The 15,000-nt window shown below is 37.5% G+C and overlaps 1 protein-coding gene across 1 annotated transcript in view; it reads left to right on the top strand.

Annotated features, from left to right (window-relative positions):
- LOC144445001 (NACHT and WD repeat domain-containing protein 2-like) overlaps positions 1 to 7,914 on the top strand; it is a 9,655-nt gene extending 1,741 nt beyond the window's left edge. Inside the window, exons 3-6 of the mRNA XM_078134551.1 lie at positions 1,041 to 1,246; positions 4,404 to 4,752; positions 5,865 to 7,771; positions 7,864 to 7,914. Of these exons, the coding sequence (XP_077990677.1) occupies positions 1,041 to 1,246; positions 4,404 to 4,752; positions 5,865 to 7,771; positions 7,864 to 7,914 (2,513 nt within the window). The remainder of the gene's footprint in view (positions 1 to 1,040; positions 1,247 to 4,403; positions 4,753 to 5,864; positions 7,772 to 7,863) is intronic.
- The last annotated feature ends 7,086 nt before the right edge of the window (positions 7,915 to 15,000 follow it).

Here is a 15,000-nt window from a genome sequence, read left to right on the forward strand (position 1 = left end):
CTTGATTTTTCACCTCCAGAAATATTCATTTCCACTGATGACTCCATGAATTTTTCCAAAATAGAAGACTAGGAAAAATCCACAAACGCTAAAAATATGGTTTTAGCGCGCGTCTCCCTGAAAGTTATTTAACTCTCCGACAAGTCGAAATCGACTTGACCGTGACCTCAGACCAAACTATATGAGGTGTGCATGACCTAATACCTTGCCCATGTATTTTATTACGGGCAATATAGATATAACGATGGCATAAGTTTCGTTTCATTCCCAAAGAACTCTTCAAGGCACGAAACAAAAGGGAATTGGTTTTCATAACCTCTCCTGATACATGCTATCATTTCATTAGAATACTATAGTATATTGAGATTCATAATGCATAGGTTCGACAATCTCGACGATTCGAACTTAAGAATTGTATTAGAATGATTTTGGCGGTATTCTTTCAAGAACTACACACATAAAACAGTTAAAATGGTCTGTATTTTCCAAGTTCAAGATTAAAATGGCATTAATATATCAGAAATTATGTTATCGTTTCAAGGAGATTTGCAATCTAATTTTCAAGACACATAGTTGGGTTTTCATGGACTGTTGAACAGTTATAGCCATGATACAATTACAGTAGATACCATATTTGGATGACACAGTATGATCCTCATCGATTGTTCTTATCCAATTGGGGTTATGCTATACGGCATGTTATATAGTGATTAGGGCTTAACAATATGCATGAGCAAAGCATCTGGAAGATGATCTTGACAGAGATCACAATCATGTACATCCTCTCCTGTGGCCCATGGGTAAAGCTGACGTATTTTTGTCCCAAGAACATTTAAGCAGGAAACTTTGAACATAGACAATAGATTGTCTATGCTTCGAATAAGTCATGCACTTTAAGCTGTGTATTTGTATACAGTACATAGGGTATATAGCGACATCATTTCACAATAGTTTTACTTTGGACATACAATATATTAGCAGTGCTACATTTTCAGTTTGTCTGAAGACAAAATCCATAAACATGTACAATCTATTTACAGATACCTCGGTAGAACGGAATGCTTTGATGAGAGATGTCTATCCTAAACTAAAAGATTACTGTAAATCAAAGTATGGATTGGAATTTCAAGTGGTTGATATGAGATGGGGTGTACGAGATGAAGCTACAGATGATCATATGACGTCAGAATTATGCATGAATGAAATTGCAGCATGCCAGAAATTATCGATCGGTCCCAATTTCGTGGTAAGTACTGTACTATACTGTGTTTTATTTGACTGTATGGTACTGTACTGTTTGCTGTATTGTACTGTAGAGTATAGTATAATATAATATATAATAGTATTAATACTATACTGTGCTGTGTGATATTGTATTGTATTGTATTGTATTGTATTGTATTGTATTGTATTGTATAATGTTATTCACAATTAGACAATTAGCATTCCGACCAGAATTTGTGAAAATACTGCCACTACAATTGACCACATTTTAACAAACATTACAGATCACTTCATTGAGTGTGGTTGCATTGAAACTGACGTCAGCGACCATTTCTGTACTTTTGCTATTGTGAAAAACCTGAAGTATGTCTTTAAACAGAACACTTCTTCCGTCAACTTTGATTTCTCAGGGTTTAATAAAGAAGCCTTTCTGACGGATTTAAGCAACATTTCCTGGCAGCCGGTCTATGAAAGTACTGATCCAAACGATGCTTACAAAATATTCTATGACAAATATTTTAGTATCGCATCAAAGCATGTACCCCAAAAAAAATAAAATAAAAAGAAGTCTAAACGAAAATGCACAAGTACCCATAGACCTTGGTTGTCCAGGGGACTGCTTACATCGATCAGGAAGAAACACAGTATGTACTCAAACTTACAAAAATCTCCAAATAATGTTGAACTTAGGCGCCAATATAACTTGTACAGAAACGTCCTTACAAAACTCCTCAGATCAGCCAAACGACATTATTACAAAAACAAGCTTTCTTCTGTCAGTGGAAACACAAACAAAACTTGGCAAGTTATTAATGAGATTATTAACAAAAATTCTACCAAAGGAGATGCGCCTAGGAAAATCAAATTGGACAACGATGAGTTAGTGACTGAGAGTTCCCACATTGCCAACATTTTCTGCGAATATTTTACAAATATCGGCCCAAACCTTGCATCTAGAATACACACAACTACTAACTTCAGTCAGTATTTGAAAGGAAATTATGTCAATTCATTCTTCTTGAGACCTGTTGTCGAAGATGATATTGCCAACGAAATCAAAGGGATCGATCCAAAGAAAGCTGTCGGGTATGACTTCATTCACCCTCTTTTGGTCCAACATGCCGTTGATTATATTTCCCGCCCACTTGCACATATTATTAATTTATCTATTTCACATGGACTTTTCCCCGATGCTCTTAAATCTGCCAGAATTACTCCTGTTTTCAAAAAGGGCTCCCCATTAAATGTCGGCAACTACAGGCCAATTTCCATTCTCCCTACTTTAAGCAAGATTATTGAAAATTTGGTCAACAAGCAATTAGTTTCATTTCTTGACAAATATGACATCTTGTTGGAAACTCAGTATGGATTTCGGAAAAAAACGTAGTACAAAACTTGCTTTGGCCGATCTTGTCTCGGATATAGCTGACAAACTTGACGATGGCCACACAACCCTTGGTATTTTTATCGACCTTAAAAAGGCCTTTGACACCATAGACCATGGCATCCTCTTACGAAAACTTGAGCATTATGGGGTCAGAGGACTTCCGCTCTTATGGTTCAAGAGTTACCTTCAAAATCGCCAACAATCCGTTGTCTTGGATGGGGAAACTTCACATCCCAGACAAGTTCAATGTGTTGTCCCGCAAGGTTCAATACTTGGCCCAACTCTTTTTCTGATCTACATTAATGACATTGGCAAATCAACTAACTTCTTCAATTTCAGACTTTTCGCTGACGATACTAACTTATTCAAATTCACTAAATCACAAAATACTAATCTCAACACCATTAATGCTGAATTAAACTTGGTCAATGATTGGTGCAAGACGAATAAACTAACCATTAATGTCGAAAAAACAAATTACATGATAATAAAAACGCCTCAGAGGAGAGTTACCATAGATGGACATCTGTCAATTGGTAACACTCAGATAAAGGGCGTGACATGTGCAGGGTATCTTGGTGTATTAATTGACTCTAATCTCTCTTGGAAATCTCATATTAATAATGTTATAACAATTATCACACCTAAAATTGGAATATTATCTCGCATTCGTCACTATGTCCATAGATCTACACTAATTCTTCTTTATAATGCAACAATTCTACCTCATCTTAGCTACTGTATAGAGATCTGGGGCAACACCTATACTTCTCACCTTGAACCTATCCTTAGATTACAAAAGAGAATTGTTCGCCTCATTACCTTCTCCGATTTCTGCGCTCACTCTAATCCACTTTTCCACCAACTAAAAATTCTTGACATAAATAAACTATGTAAATTTTTAACTTGTACATTCGTCTTTGACCTAAAACATAATCGTTACTCCCATGACATCACTAAATTTTTCCAACCGCTTCTGCATGATTATCCCACCCGTCAAGTCCTTGTAGGAAATGTTTGTATCCCAAAACATAATCTCACACTCACACAGAACCAAATTACATTTGCTGCTGCAAAGCATTGGAACTCACTCCCCTCCTCAATCAAACAGATAACATCAAGACAAGTATTTAAAAAGGAGTTAAAACAAAACCTCCTCAATTCTATGGCTGATTGATTGATTTAGTTTTTCTACCTTTGTATTTTGCCAATTTTCATTTTGTTCAATAGGTATTCCAGTTATAAGTGTTGTACTGTTTTTTTGTTTGTTTGGTTTTTTTTTTGGTTTTTTTGTTTGTTTTTTGTTTTTTGTTTTTTTAACTCTTCCCCATTCCTAGATTATTGTTTTCTTTGTTGCTTTGTTTTCCTATCAAATTGTATTTTTTTGGAGTTATTTCTTTATGTATGAGGTAATAGAGTATGCACTTATTTTGTTCTACATGTATATCATTTTTGCAACTCTACATATCTTCATTGTATAAAATGATTTATTTCATATAATTTGTTTGGGCCATGAAGGAAGATTAGTTCTGCTGAACTATATTTCATGGTCCCCACCAATTATACTTAGTTAGATTTATGAAATGTAAATACTTATTATTATGGTGAAAATAAATTATTATTATTACTCCTATTACATTAAAGCTAGAGTATCGGGAGTAATGACATACACGTACATATGGATATCTTTAAATAATCATCAATTATTTCAATGAAACTTGTTCAGTTTTAGCGACTGCCCGTGCACGGTAAAATTCATCCCACTACAATTTCCTTTCTGTCTCTCGCACAGACGTTTTTGTGTCAGAAATATGGTTACCGCCCGTTTCCACCCAATGTACCCGCTCATGAATTGGAGGTCATGCGACAAGTGTTGTTAGACGATAGACAGTCAGTGTCTTTGATTGACGATTGGTTTATCAAAGACGTCAATGCAGTGCCACCAGTGTACAGACTGCAGCCTATCAGTTCAAAGTTGGCACACTTCAATGACAACGATAATCCTGATAAGATGGGGGCAGATCGAAGCAAATGGTGGGATATATTTGAGACTTTGCAAAAACAACTGAGGCATGCCTCTTCAGTTTGTCAGAAGAAGGGCCAATTTAATGAGAAGCAGGCATCTAAATACACAATATCAGGTAAGACGGGATATGAACTAACGTGAACCAGTAACTTTTAACGAGATATGTTGTCAGTCGTTTCACCGTATACCTTCTGTAATCAAAGAAGACGTTTATGTTGTGTTTCACCGTTTACCGTCTTAGAATCGATGTATTAAAACAACTTGTGGAATTAATTAACCAGCTAGCTGAATAAAAGAGATAAAATACCTTGAATAAAATACCAATCACAGACACAAACATTCATAACAGGTGACCATAATGCGTTCACATATCTATTCTACCAATTTATCATTGTCCAAAATATTCTCGATTGATTGCACAATCATGTCAAAAACGTTCCCTAAACGTTCTCTTCATGCAACGGTAAAATTAAAGACATTTTTAATCCTACCATATTGCTCATGAATGAGAATGAAAATTGTGTCCTTTGCAAATGGCAAAACACTCCAATCTATTAGACAACATAAATAATACTGTATGTACATAATTTATGTTAAAGTTTTTAAAAACAACAACAACAACAACAACAACAACAACAACAACAACAACAACAACATTTACGGTCAGGATTATGGGTAACTATTTTCATCGTAAAACTAAACTGTTATAATACTTATTTTGTATAAGATTTACAGTATGTTATTCTTCGTTGTTAAATGAATCCTTCTTTAACGTAACTTATACCATCCAATAGCATCTATCGACGTTCTGTGCAGTTGAAAACACAGCTGACCGAATTGTGTTGTGTTTAGTCCTCAGTCAGTACCGTCTTTAAGTGGCCATGTGGATGAGAATTTGGTATTTATTTTGGATTTTTAATTGATGAAACAATTTTATTGTGAATGAATGTGAAGCAACGTTGACCAAGTCCGTGTTTGTAACTCAATAAATTTCAAAACGTAGAAATAAATCTGTAAACAATTTGTTATTGTACGTACAATAACAACAATTTTACACATATTTACCACCCAATACCATCTCTCATAGACGTAGTTTGCAGTCGAAAACTCAGCCGACCGAATTGTGTTGTGTGTTATCATATTTCTATTTCTCAGTGCCGTCTTAAGTTTGATGCATTGCCACTAGGTTTTTTTAACTACAAGTCTTTATCATTTCATTGTTGACAGTGACACACAATGAAGTACAACATGGTATCCTTGATGCTCCTGGCAACAAACAAGACCAGTGTGTCTGCTTTGTTAGGAAGTTTGCTGACTTGGAGAAACGAGCTGATGATAACGAGGCAAAACATTTCATCGACATCAACTGGGAAGATAAACAGATTGACCCGGATGCAAAATCCTTGCTGACAGAATTGAGAGACAAAAAGGTACCCGGATGTTTGAAACCGCCAAATCTTATCGTTTCTACCTTAAGCAAGTGGTCGCAGAAAGGCATTGATGTAACCATTCCAGAACATAAGCAGTATCTTGAAGATTTCCTGAAGAAGTTTCATGACATCGTAGTCACCATGATAGAAAGAATGGTAGAAAAGGACAAAAATCACATCAGCAACTTCCCTCTGTATGAAGAAATACTACAACATCTGACGTTTTGTAAGGTCAAATGCCAAACTTTCCATGGAAGGGAAGATCTCCTAGGCAACATAAGAAGCTATCTACAAAAACGATTAAATGAAAATCCAGCTGCAGCCTCTCCAATGGTGATATATGGTCAATCTGGTAGTGGTAAAACATCTGTTATGGCAAAGGCTGTATTACAAACATCATCAGAATGGTTTGGTCGTAGTAATTCTGCTGTAGTGTTGAGGTTCCTAGGCACTACTCCAGCAAGTACTGGTGTGAGGCAATTACTCAAATCAGTGTGCAAACAAGTCCTGACCATATATGGCCATGGTAATCAAAAGCTCCCTGATGACTATTTCAAAGTAGTGAGAACGTTTCAACAATGTTTTCGATATGCTAACAAATCCAGACCCCTTATCATTTTCCTGGATTCTTTGGACCAGTTATCTGCAGCTGAAGGATCTCATAGAATGACATGGTTACCAAGGGAACTTCCACCGTACACAGCTTTAGTAGTATCAACACTTCCCGAAGAGCATGGGATACTAGATACGCTGCAAGCCATACTCAATCCTGTTACAACACGATTCATGGAAGTGAAAGAACTCTCCGTGGATGACAGTATGAAGATCATGGAGTCTTGGTTAGGGTCCGAGAAGAGAACAGTAACCACTGACCAGAGGGTAATTATATCGAATGCGATTCAACAGTGCAGTTTACCACTCTTTCTGAAGTTACTATTTGACCAAGCCTCACTTTGGCAGTCGTACCTACCCACATCAGAAATAAGAGTTGAACTCTCAGTTAAGGGCATGATATCTCTTATTTTCGACCGCCTTGAAGAATACCATGGTAAAACTCTAGTATCACGTGCTCTATCCTACGTGACTATTTCTCAAAATGGTATAGGGGAAGCAGAATTAGAAGATATCCTGTCATTAGACGATGAAGTTCTTCAGGATGTATATGCATACTGGTTACCGCCAACACGAAGGATTCCACCTCTTCTGTGGACACGTATACGAGCTGAAATTAATGATTACCTGGTGGAGAGAGATGCTGAAGGGTCACGTGTTATATACTGGTATCATCGTCAATTCATCGAAACATCTCGCGAGCGATATTTGAGTGACCCCAAAGTTGTTGCTAGGTTACATACACTCTGTGCTGAATACTACAATGGAAACTGGAGTGGTGGGAAGAAAAAGCCATTCCAGTACACTAGCGAACAAATGAAAAAGTTCAACAAACAACAGCAAGATGAAGAAGACAGGAAAGTTGCCCCACAACCTTTAGAATTCGACAGTGGCGAAAACCGGTTTAATATCAGGAAATTGGAACAACTACCATTTCATCTTATCTATGCTGAGAATGTTGAACAACTGAAAAAAGATGTCCTGTGTAATTTCCAGTTTCTATTAACCAAACTGAGAGGGATGAATCTTGCCGAAGTCTTACAAGATTTCACCATGGCACTTGAGAAATATGAAGATGAAGATATTCGGTTGGTGAGTGATACCCTGCGAATTGGATCTTCCGCATTAAGGGAAAACCCATATAACTTGATTGTTGAAGTGATTGGAAGATTGAAAGATTCTAGCAAACCACATATAAAGCAATTAGTAAAACAAACCGAGGAGTCAACAGTTAAAGAAGTTCCACTAGTGCCATATAACCAATGTTTTCCTGCCCCTGGTGGTTTGCTCCGCACGCAGCTCCTGGGACATTCAGATGCAGTCAGGTCCCTTGCCACAACATCAGATGGTCGATATCTCATCAGTGGATCCGCTGATAAAACTGCTATAGTATGGGAACTTGACAGTAGTACTCTGCTTCACACACTGAAGGGAAAGCATAAATCACCGATCGACACTATTACGATAACACCTGATGATCTCCTTGCCATAACATATTGCTACAGAGCAGGTGAGAGACCAAAATTTGGCCAGGATAGGACGTGAAACTGTTGCCATTCAAAACAACAGCAAGTCCTGGATGATTGATTGAGAACATTCATAGATACATGTAGTCATGTTTAGACAAAGACATTCCGAGTTTTCCTGTAAAGTGGTTCTGTAAAATTTAGGGGTCGCCTTCAGACTTGGCCTGAGACAGGGACCTAGGCGTTCCTAAATGACTTGGCAGTGTCTGACGATACAATGTTTTTAGTAGTGAAAATAATTATGTAGATGTTTTTCCATTTATCAATAGTGACGAATTTGACTCAAATTGAAGTAATGGGCGTCCATGAATTTGAAAATAAAGGGACGCCATGGGGACAATTGTTTTCCAGACACGCTATCTTTTAAAATACTGAACTTGTAGATTCATGACAATCTATTAGGACTCAGAACACTATAGTAGTCTGAGATTAGGACAAAAAGAGTCGCATTACCCTTACTAATTGAATAATGTATAATTTTATATTAAGATAGAGTTGTTAGTCGATAAAGAAGAGCATTGCCCGTCAGTTGTGATATCTATCTACCTTTCATTGTGCACTGTCCAAAAATGGAAAACATTAAATTTGCATCCTCTTTCTACAAAGTGTTACTTGATAGATAACGAAATAGGTTTATCGTATATTTATATGATATATATTACAGAAAAAGAAGCTGACCAAAGTGCCGAAATTCAAGTTTGGAATATCGAGACTGGGGAACACTTCCTATCTCTTGCTGGACACACTGGGAAAGGTGCAAACAGAATACAGATAACACCCGACTCTAAGTTTGCAGTCATCGATATGTACACTGAATGGCTAGAAAATTGTGCAAATATCAGAAGATTTTTCTTCATGGTTTGGAGCTTGGAAAATGGTCGTGAACTTTACCCTCGCGTGGAAGCTCACAGTGGTATGTAATAAGTTAAGAAGTTGTGTTGAACGATAAGCTACAGAAGTACATGATTTTATTATACAATCGGAAACTAACTAGTATTCTTCGATATAAATTAAAGTCATATATTGTTCCGATATTATGTTAATTAATAACATGTTATCAACGAACATTCCTCATCTACCTATACACTATGTTTGGATTTCGTCATCATCCCCCATACACACATAAACACCATTACTCATGCTATCCTACCACCACCACCACCACCACCACCACCACCACATCCATCACACCACCACCACCACCACATCCATTACCACCACCACCACCACCACCACCACCACATCCATTACCACCACCACCACATCCATTACCACCACCACCACCACATCCACCATTACCACCACATCCACTGTCATCACCAAAAGCATCTCTCTGTTGAATGAATACACATTTCTATATAATTCTCAGACAATCAAATTCACTGGCTGGCATGACAGGTTACTTATTTATTTACACTAAGAATTGCACGTTCCCCATACCATAATTTTTGAACTATTTATCCACAAATGATTGTCCTAAATTATTATCCTTTTTGCGAAATCTATTCCTCATTCAAGTAGATATATTTATCTTTGATCATTCTTTGTAAAAATTCTTTGAAACTCTTTAGCAACAAGTGATTGGCATCTCTTGAATATTTATTTTCCTTATTTCAGCATGCCATTAGTAAATACATTTAAAATTTAATCGAGCAACGCTGACGCCATTCTGAATATTTTTATTTCAGATTTCATAACCGGCATTGTGGTAGCAAGATCTGAAGAAGGGCGCCACCTTGTGGTTACCTCAGGCGGAGAGGAAGATGCAACTATTAAGATTTGGGATTTACTAACAGGGAAAATGCTACATGAAATCCGTGATAGGAGGAAGCGTAGTTCATATGCATGTAGTGGCCTGTGCGTTTCATCAAATGGTCGATGGATTGGAATGAATTTCAATCGCCCTGGTATCTTAGATGTATACAGCAGAGAGTTCTACGACCTCTCAAAGAATGAGTATTACCAACCAAAACACGTTCAATTCCTTAATGATGACAAAGAAATCTTGTATGATGATCGTATCCACTATGATATAGCTTCGAAGAAGTTACTTCGGCAGATGTCCTATTCTGGTCCTTATAATGGTCACATTAGCAAAGCATTCATCGTTGATGACTTCAAACTGTTGGCAACATGGGATAAAGGCGCTGAAACTGGTGCCGTGTTTAAGCCACCAAAGGTGAAGACAAAAGATGATGGTCGCAATGACTACTGTGTATTTCTCGGTCGCCTTCATCACAACAAGGGTATTAACGCAATGTGCGTTGTCAACCAGCCGCCATTGTTTTTTGTCATCACTGGTTCAGATGATAAAAGCATCAAGGTCTGGAACGTGAAAAGTATAAGATCTCAGAAAGAGAAGAAAGAGGATGAGGACACCGGTGGCAAAGAGGATGATGATAGCGATGATAGCGATGATAGCGAAAGTAATGCTTCAGATCATTACGATTATGCTGAAAATGAAACCTATGCTGAAAGATATCCCTACCTAAGACGAATTGTTCATCGTGTTCAGCTTTTCGACCAGGAAAAGCGTGTTGCCTTGATTGACAACATGGGAAAACACATTTCGTTGTATGATGTTGAGAAAGGTGCACACATAAAAACCAAACCATGGAAAAATGAATATAAGTATGCACTTGGTGGCCTTGAGAGCACTCCGGATGGTAAGAGGCTCTTTGCAGTCGGAGGCTATGATTTGGTAGAATACAATACCAATACATTGGAACCTCTCACCGAGGAACCGAGAGGGTTGGATGCTTACTGCAGTGGCATGTTCATTACTAAAGATGGAAGTACAACATTGCTACTTGGCGGGAAAGATTACGTTGAGAAAATCTACTTCTACGACATCAACAAGGAATGGTACCTGAAAGAGTATGATCCAGAGTCAAGAGTATCAAATATTTTCTTTTTGAGCGGTGATAGAATTATGATCCCGTCCTCAAATAGTCTAACGTTGTTGAAAATGAAACCACAGGTGTCAGATATCTATAATCATGACTACAGTGCTAAGACCACTGGTGACTATGTTATTGTCAGTGCTGTTACAAAGGATGAAAAGATGCTGATAACTGGTTGGGAAGATGGTTTCATCAAGCTGTATGATGTCGCTACTGGCAAAGAGCAGAAGAAATTTAAAGCACATGACATAAAGGTTTCAAAGTACACTTCCGATGAAGATGCAGTCACTCAGTTAGAACTATCGTCCACAGATCAGTTCTTTGTAACAGCTTCTTCAGACAAAACAGCAAGGGTTTGGGACTTGGTTTCTCTTCGTCGAATCCACGTTTACAAAGCCCATGTCACGACTGTTATGACTTCAAAAATAACAGGAGATGATAAGTATGTACTGACAGCAGCCCAATCAGATATTAGTGTCAAGGTATGGAGTGTGGGTACAGGACAGCAACTTGCCAATATTCTCGGGTATTCACCCATCGATGCTGTATGCATTCTCCCAAAGACAAATCGTGTCATAATAACAACAGCTGATGCCCGATTCATGTTCTTCAAAGTCTCGTCAAATATTGATGACATAAAACGTGAAGGGAATACTGTTCAGAGATTACCTCCTCCTCAAGTGCAACAGAAGCCACAGAAGAAAGGTCATATAGCTCAACAGGCAAGCCATCCTGTACAGCCAGCGAGTCAACTGAATTCCCCACCTGTACACAGACCAGTTCCACAAGTTCAACCCCAACATACAAAACCAGCTACACCAAGGACACAACAGTCTCAGCAACCAATATCGTACCAACAACCCAAATACACACAACCAGCCACACCAAGGGTGCAATACCAAAAGCCACAGCAACCCAAGTCCTATGAACAACCCCAACATGGTCAACCAACAGTGCAAGATCAAACTCCTTCACAACAAACTAACACAGCACCACCACCATCACCACATGCATATCCTCAGCGACAGCAGGTACCGATATATGATCAGAGTCAACAGGCACCCACCACTGGCAGTGGCAGTACAGGACAACCCTCAAACAGTTACCAAAAACCACGGGAACAAGTGACACAATCACAATCCTGTGATATTTTATAGATCTGTGAAGTAATGCAGGAATAAATAACCATTGATATCCTCTGATTTTTATATAATCAAATGGATTACTCTCGGCAGTGCACAATTTAAGAAATAATCACGTTGGTAGATGCTGTGGAGATTTATAGTGGTTAGACGCTTGTTATCATTTTATGCACGTCAAGTCAGATACTGATTATCTCATTTTACTCTGATGTGTACTTTGACATATTGCCAACGTGACTATATATGCATAACATTATGACAACGACGACGACGACGACGATGATGATGATGATGATGATGATGATGATGATGATGACGACGACGACGACGACGACAACGATGATGATGATGATGATGGTGATGGCGACGACGATGATGACGATGATCATGATGATCATGATGATGACATTTATACATCAAACATACCTTGACATATTATCTATGAACTTTCATTAAACTGCAGAGCAAGAAAACAAACCACCACTGTAATTTTACAAATATACCTCAAAAATGTTATAATTAAAATCTCTGTCGATACAATGTTTTACAAACTGAATTGTTTTAATAACTGATATATTTTCATGAAAAACATTCAAACGATGTATAATAAAACAGATGGACTTCAAATGAACCCAATATATTTACAAATATTTTTTCTACAACAGAAGAAACAATATAGTACATATATTGCTGTGTGCTAAACAGAAGTTTAAAGAAAGTGATCACAGTAAAATAAAGATCTGTCTTGGTCGACGATCATCACCAGAATGACATAGTTACAGTTGACCACCAGGTGGCGGCATGATATGTCGGTTGGATACGTGTTAGCACAGGTACTTTGTCTGTGGTGTTGGGGAGTTCATAGTTCCCTTCACGTTCATAGTTGCAGTGGCTAATGTCGATAGCCTGATGTCGATAGCCTCACGTACCTTTCTCCGAATGTTATTCGTAATCAAACCATTGCAAACTGTTGCTCCTGTGATGATGAATTCGGTTCGATGTAAAACAAAATGGCTGTGCCGAGGTCTTTTGCGTATCTTGGTACAATTTCAATAAAATGACAAAAATATGTCCTAGTAAGTTTGTTATTGCCTTGTGCAGGTGCAGGATATTCAAAAGCTCTACCATGTCAGTCAATAGTCTGAGCTTTTATAATCTGGGCGTGTGATGTAAAGTGTCCCTGCTTCTCTCTGGAATCGAACAAAGTACGAAAATGATCAAAGTCATTTAACTACCAATGTTTGGTAGAGTATCCCTGACATATCGTTGACATTTTGAATGAAAACTCTTCCATGCGTCCCAAATGCAATGTGGGTATTTTGGTTGCAAATGCCAACTTTTTTACGACCTCAGAGCAGCGTAGTGCAAGAACAGATGAGCACTACATGGGTATGTTTCGAAGTGTTGCACTGGCAACGTACTGAAGTGCTTTTCCATTATTTGTGATGGATGCTTCTTATAGTTTATTCTTTGTTATAGTCCTTTCCGACTCGTGCTCTCAATTTCATTAATAGCGAACTCTTTTTCAGTTAACTGGACACTTTTACACTTTTCCTACGGATGGGTAAAACGGAAATACTGCTCGATTTGGGACTGTCATTCTGTTACAGAACGAGTCCTTGCCAGGTTCGCGGATTTCACACTTATCTTTCGGGGAAAACATCGGAAAAACATGAAAACTCGTCGTATTCGAAGTATAACTTCGTTATAGTACTAGTCCTCGGACATTTACTGTTATCGTTTTGGTTAACCCATATCCTAATAAAAACAGTAAATGTCCTCTGACGTGTATTATAACTGTCAGTTATGTTTATTCATTTATTCATTCATTATCTATACAGAGAGAGAGAGAGAGAGAGAGCGACAGACACACACACACACATACACACACACACACACACACACATACATACATACATACATACATACATACATACATACATACATACATACATACATACATACATAAATGAAAGAAGACGAGTATGATATTACATTATGGATTTACGCTACGGACCGTTTCACCAGAAGGGTCTTCAGGCGTAATATTGCAGTCATTCACTGCTGCTTTGAGAGCACACCCTGTGACATAAATCAGCAGTGAATGACTGCAATATTACGGCTGAAGATCCTTCTGGTGAAACGGTCCGTAGCGTAAATCCATATTGTAATATCATATTCGTCTTCTTTCATTTTATGTATGATATGCTCTTCAAGGTGATTGAGTACTCTACTTAGCGAAAGAAGAATGAAACTCTATGTGTGTGTGTATATATATATATATATATATATATATATATATATATATATATATATATATATATATATATATAATATATATATATATATATATATATATATATATATATATATATATGAGGATGCACCACTGCAATGCCAGCCGCACATGATTAGCAATTTTATTATAGTGCCAAATGATGATGTGTCAGATGTTTTGAAGATGTGAAAACATCAAGAGAAAGAGAAGGAGATATGCTTGTGCAACTGATGACATGTGAATAACGATATTCAGTAGTTTGATATGTGACAAGTTAGAGTGACTAGAATGGGAAAAAAGTGATATATTTGCATATGTATCATCTACGAATTTCAAATATATATCCCTTGAAATTAGCTCACTCATTTAAACTACACCATCAGCAGAACTGTTAGACTGTAAATTATTCATTATTGTTACATCCTAAGTTAAAAACATGCGCGCTGTTAACATCAACATATTTAAAAAGTTG

This window comes from Glandiceps talaboti, chromosome 13 (assembly GCF_964340395.1).
Source record: "Glandiceps talaboti chromosome 13, keGlaTala1.1, whole genome shotgun sequence".
In the NCBI taxonomy this organism is placed as follows: Eukaryota; Metazoa; Hemichordata; class Enteropneusta; family Spengelidae; genus Glandiceps; species Glandiceps talaboti.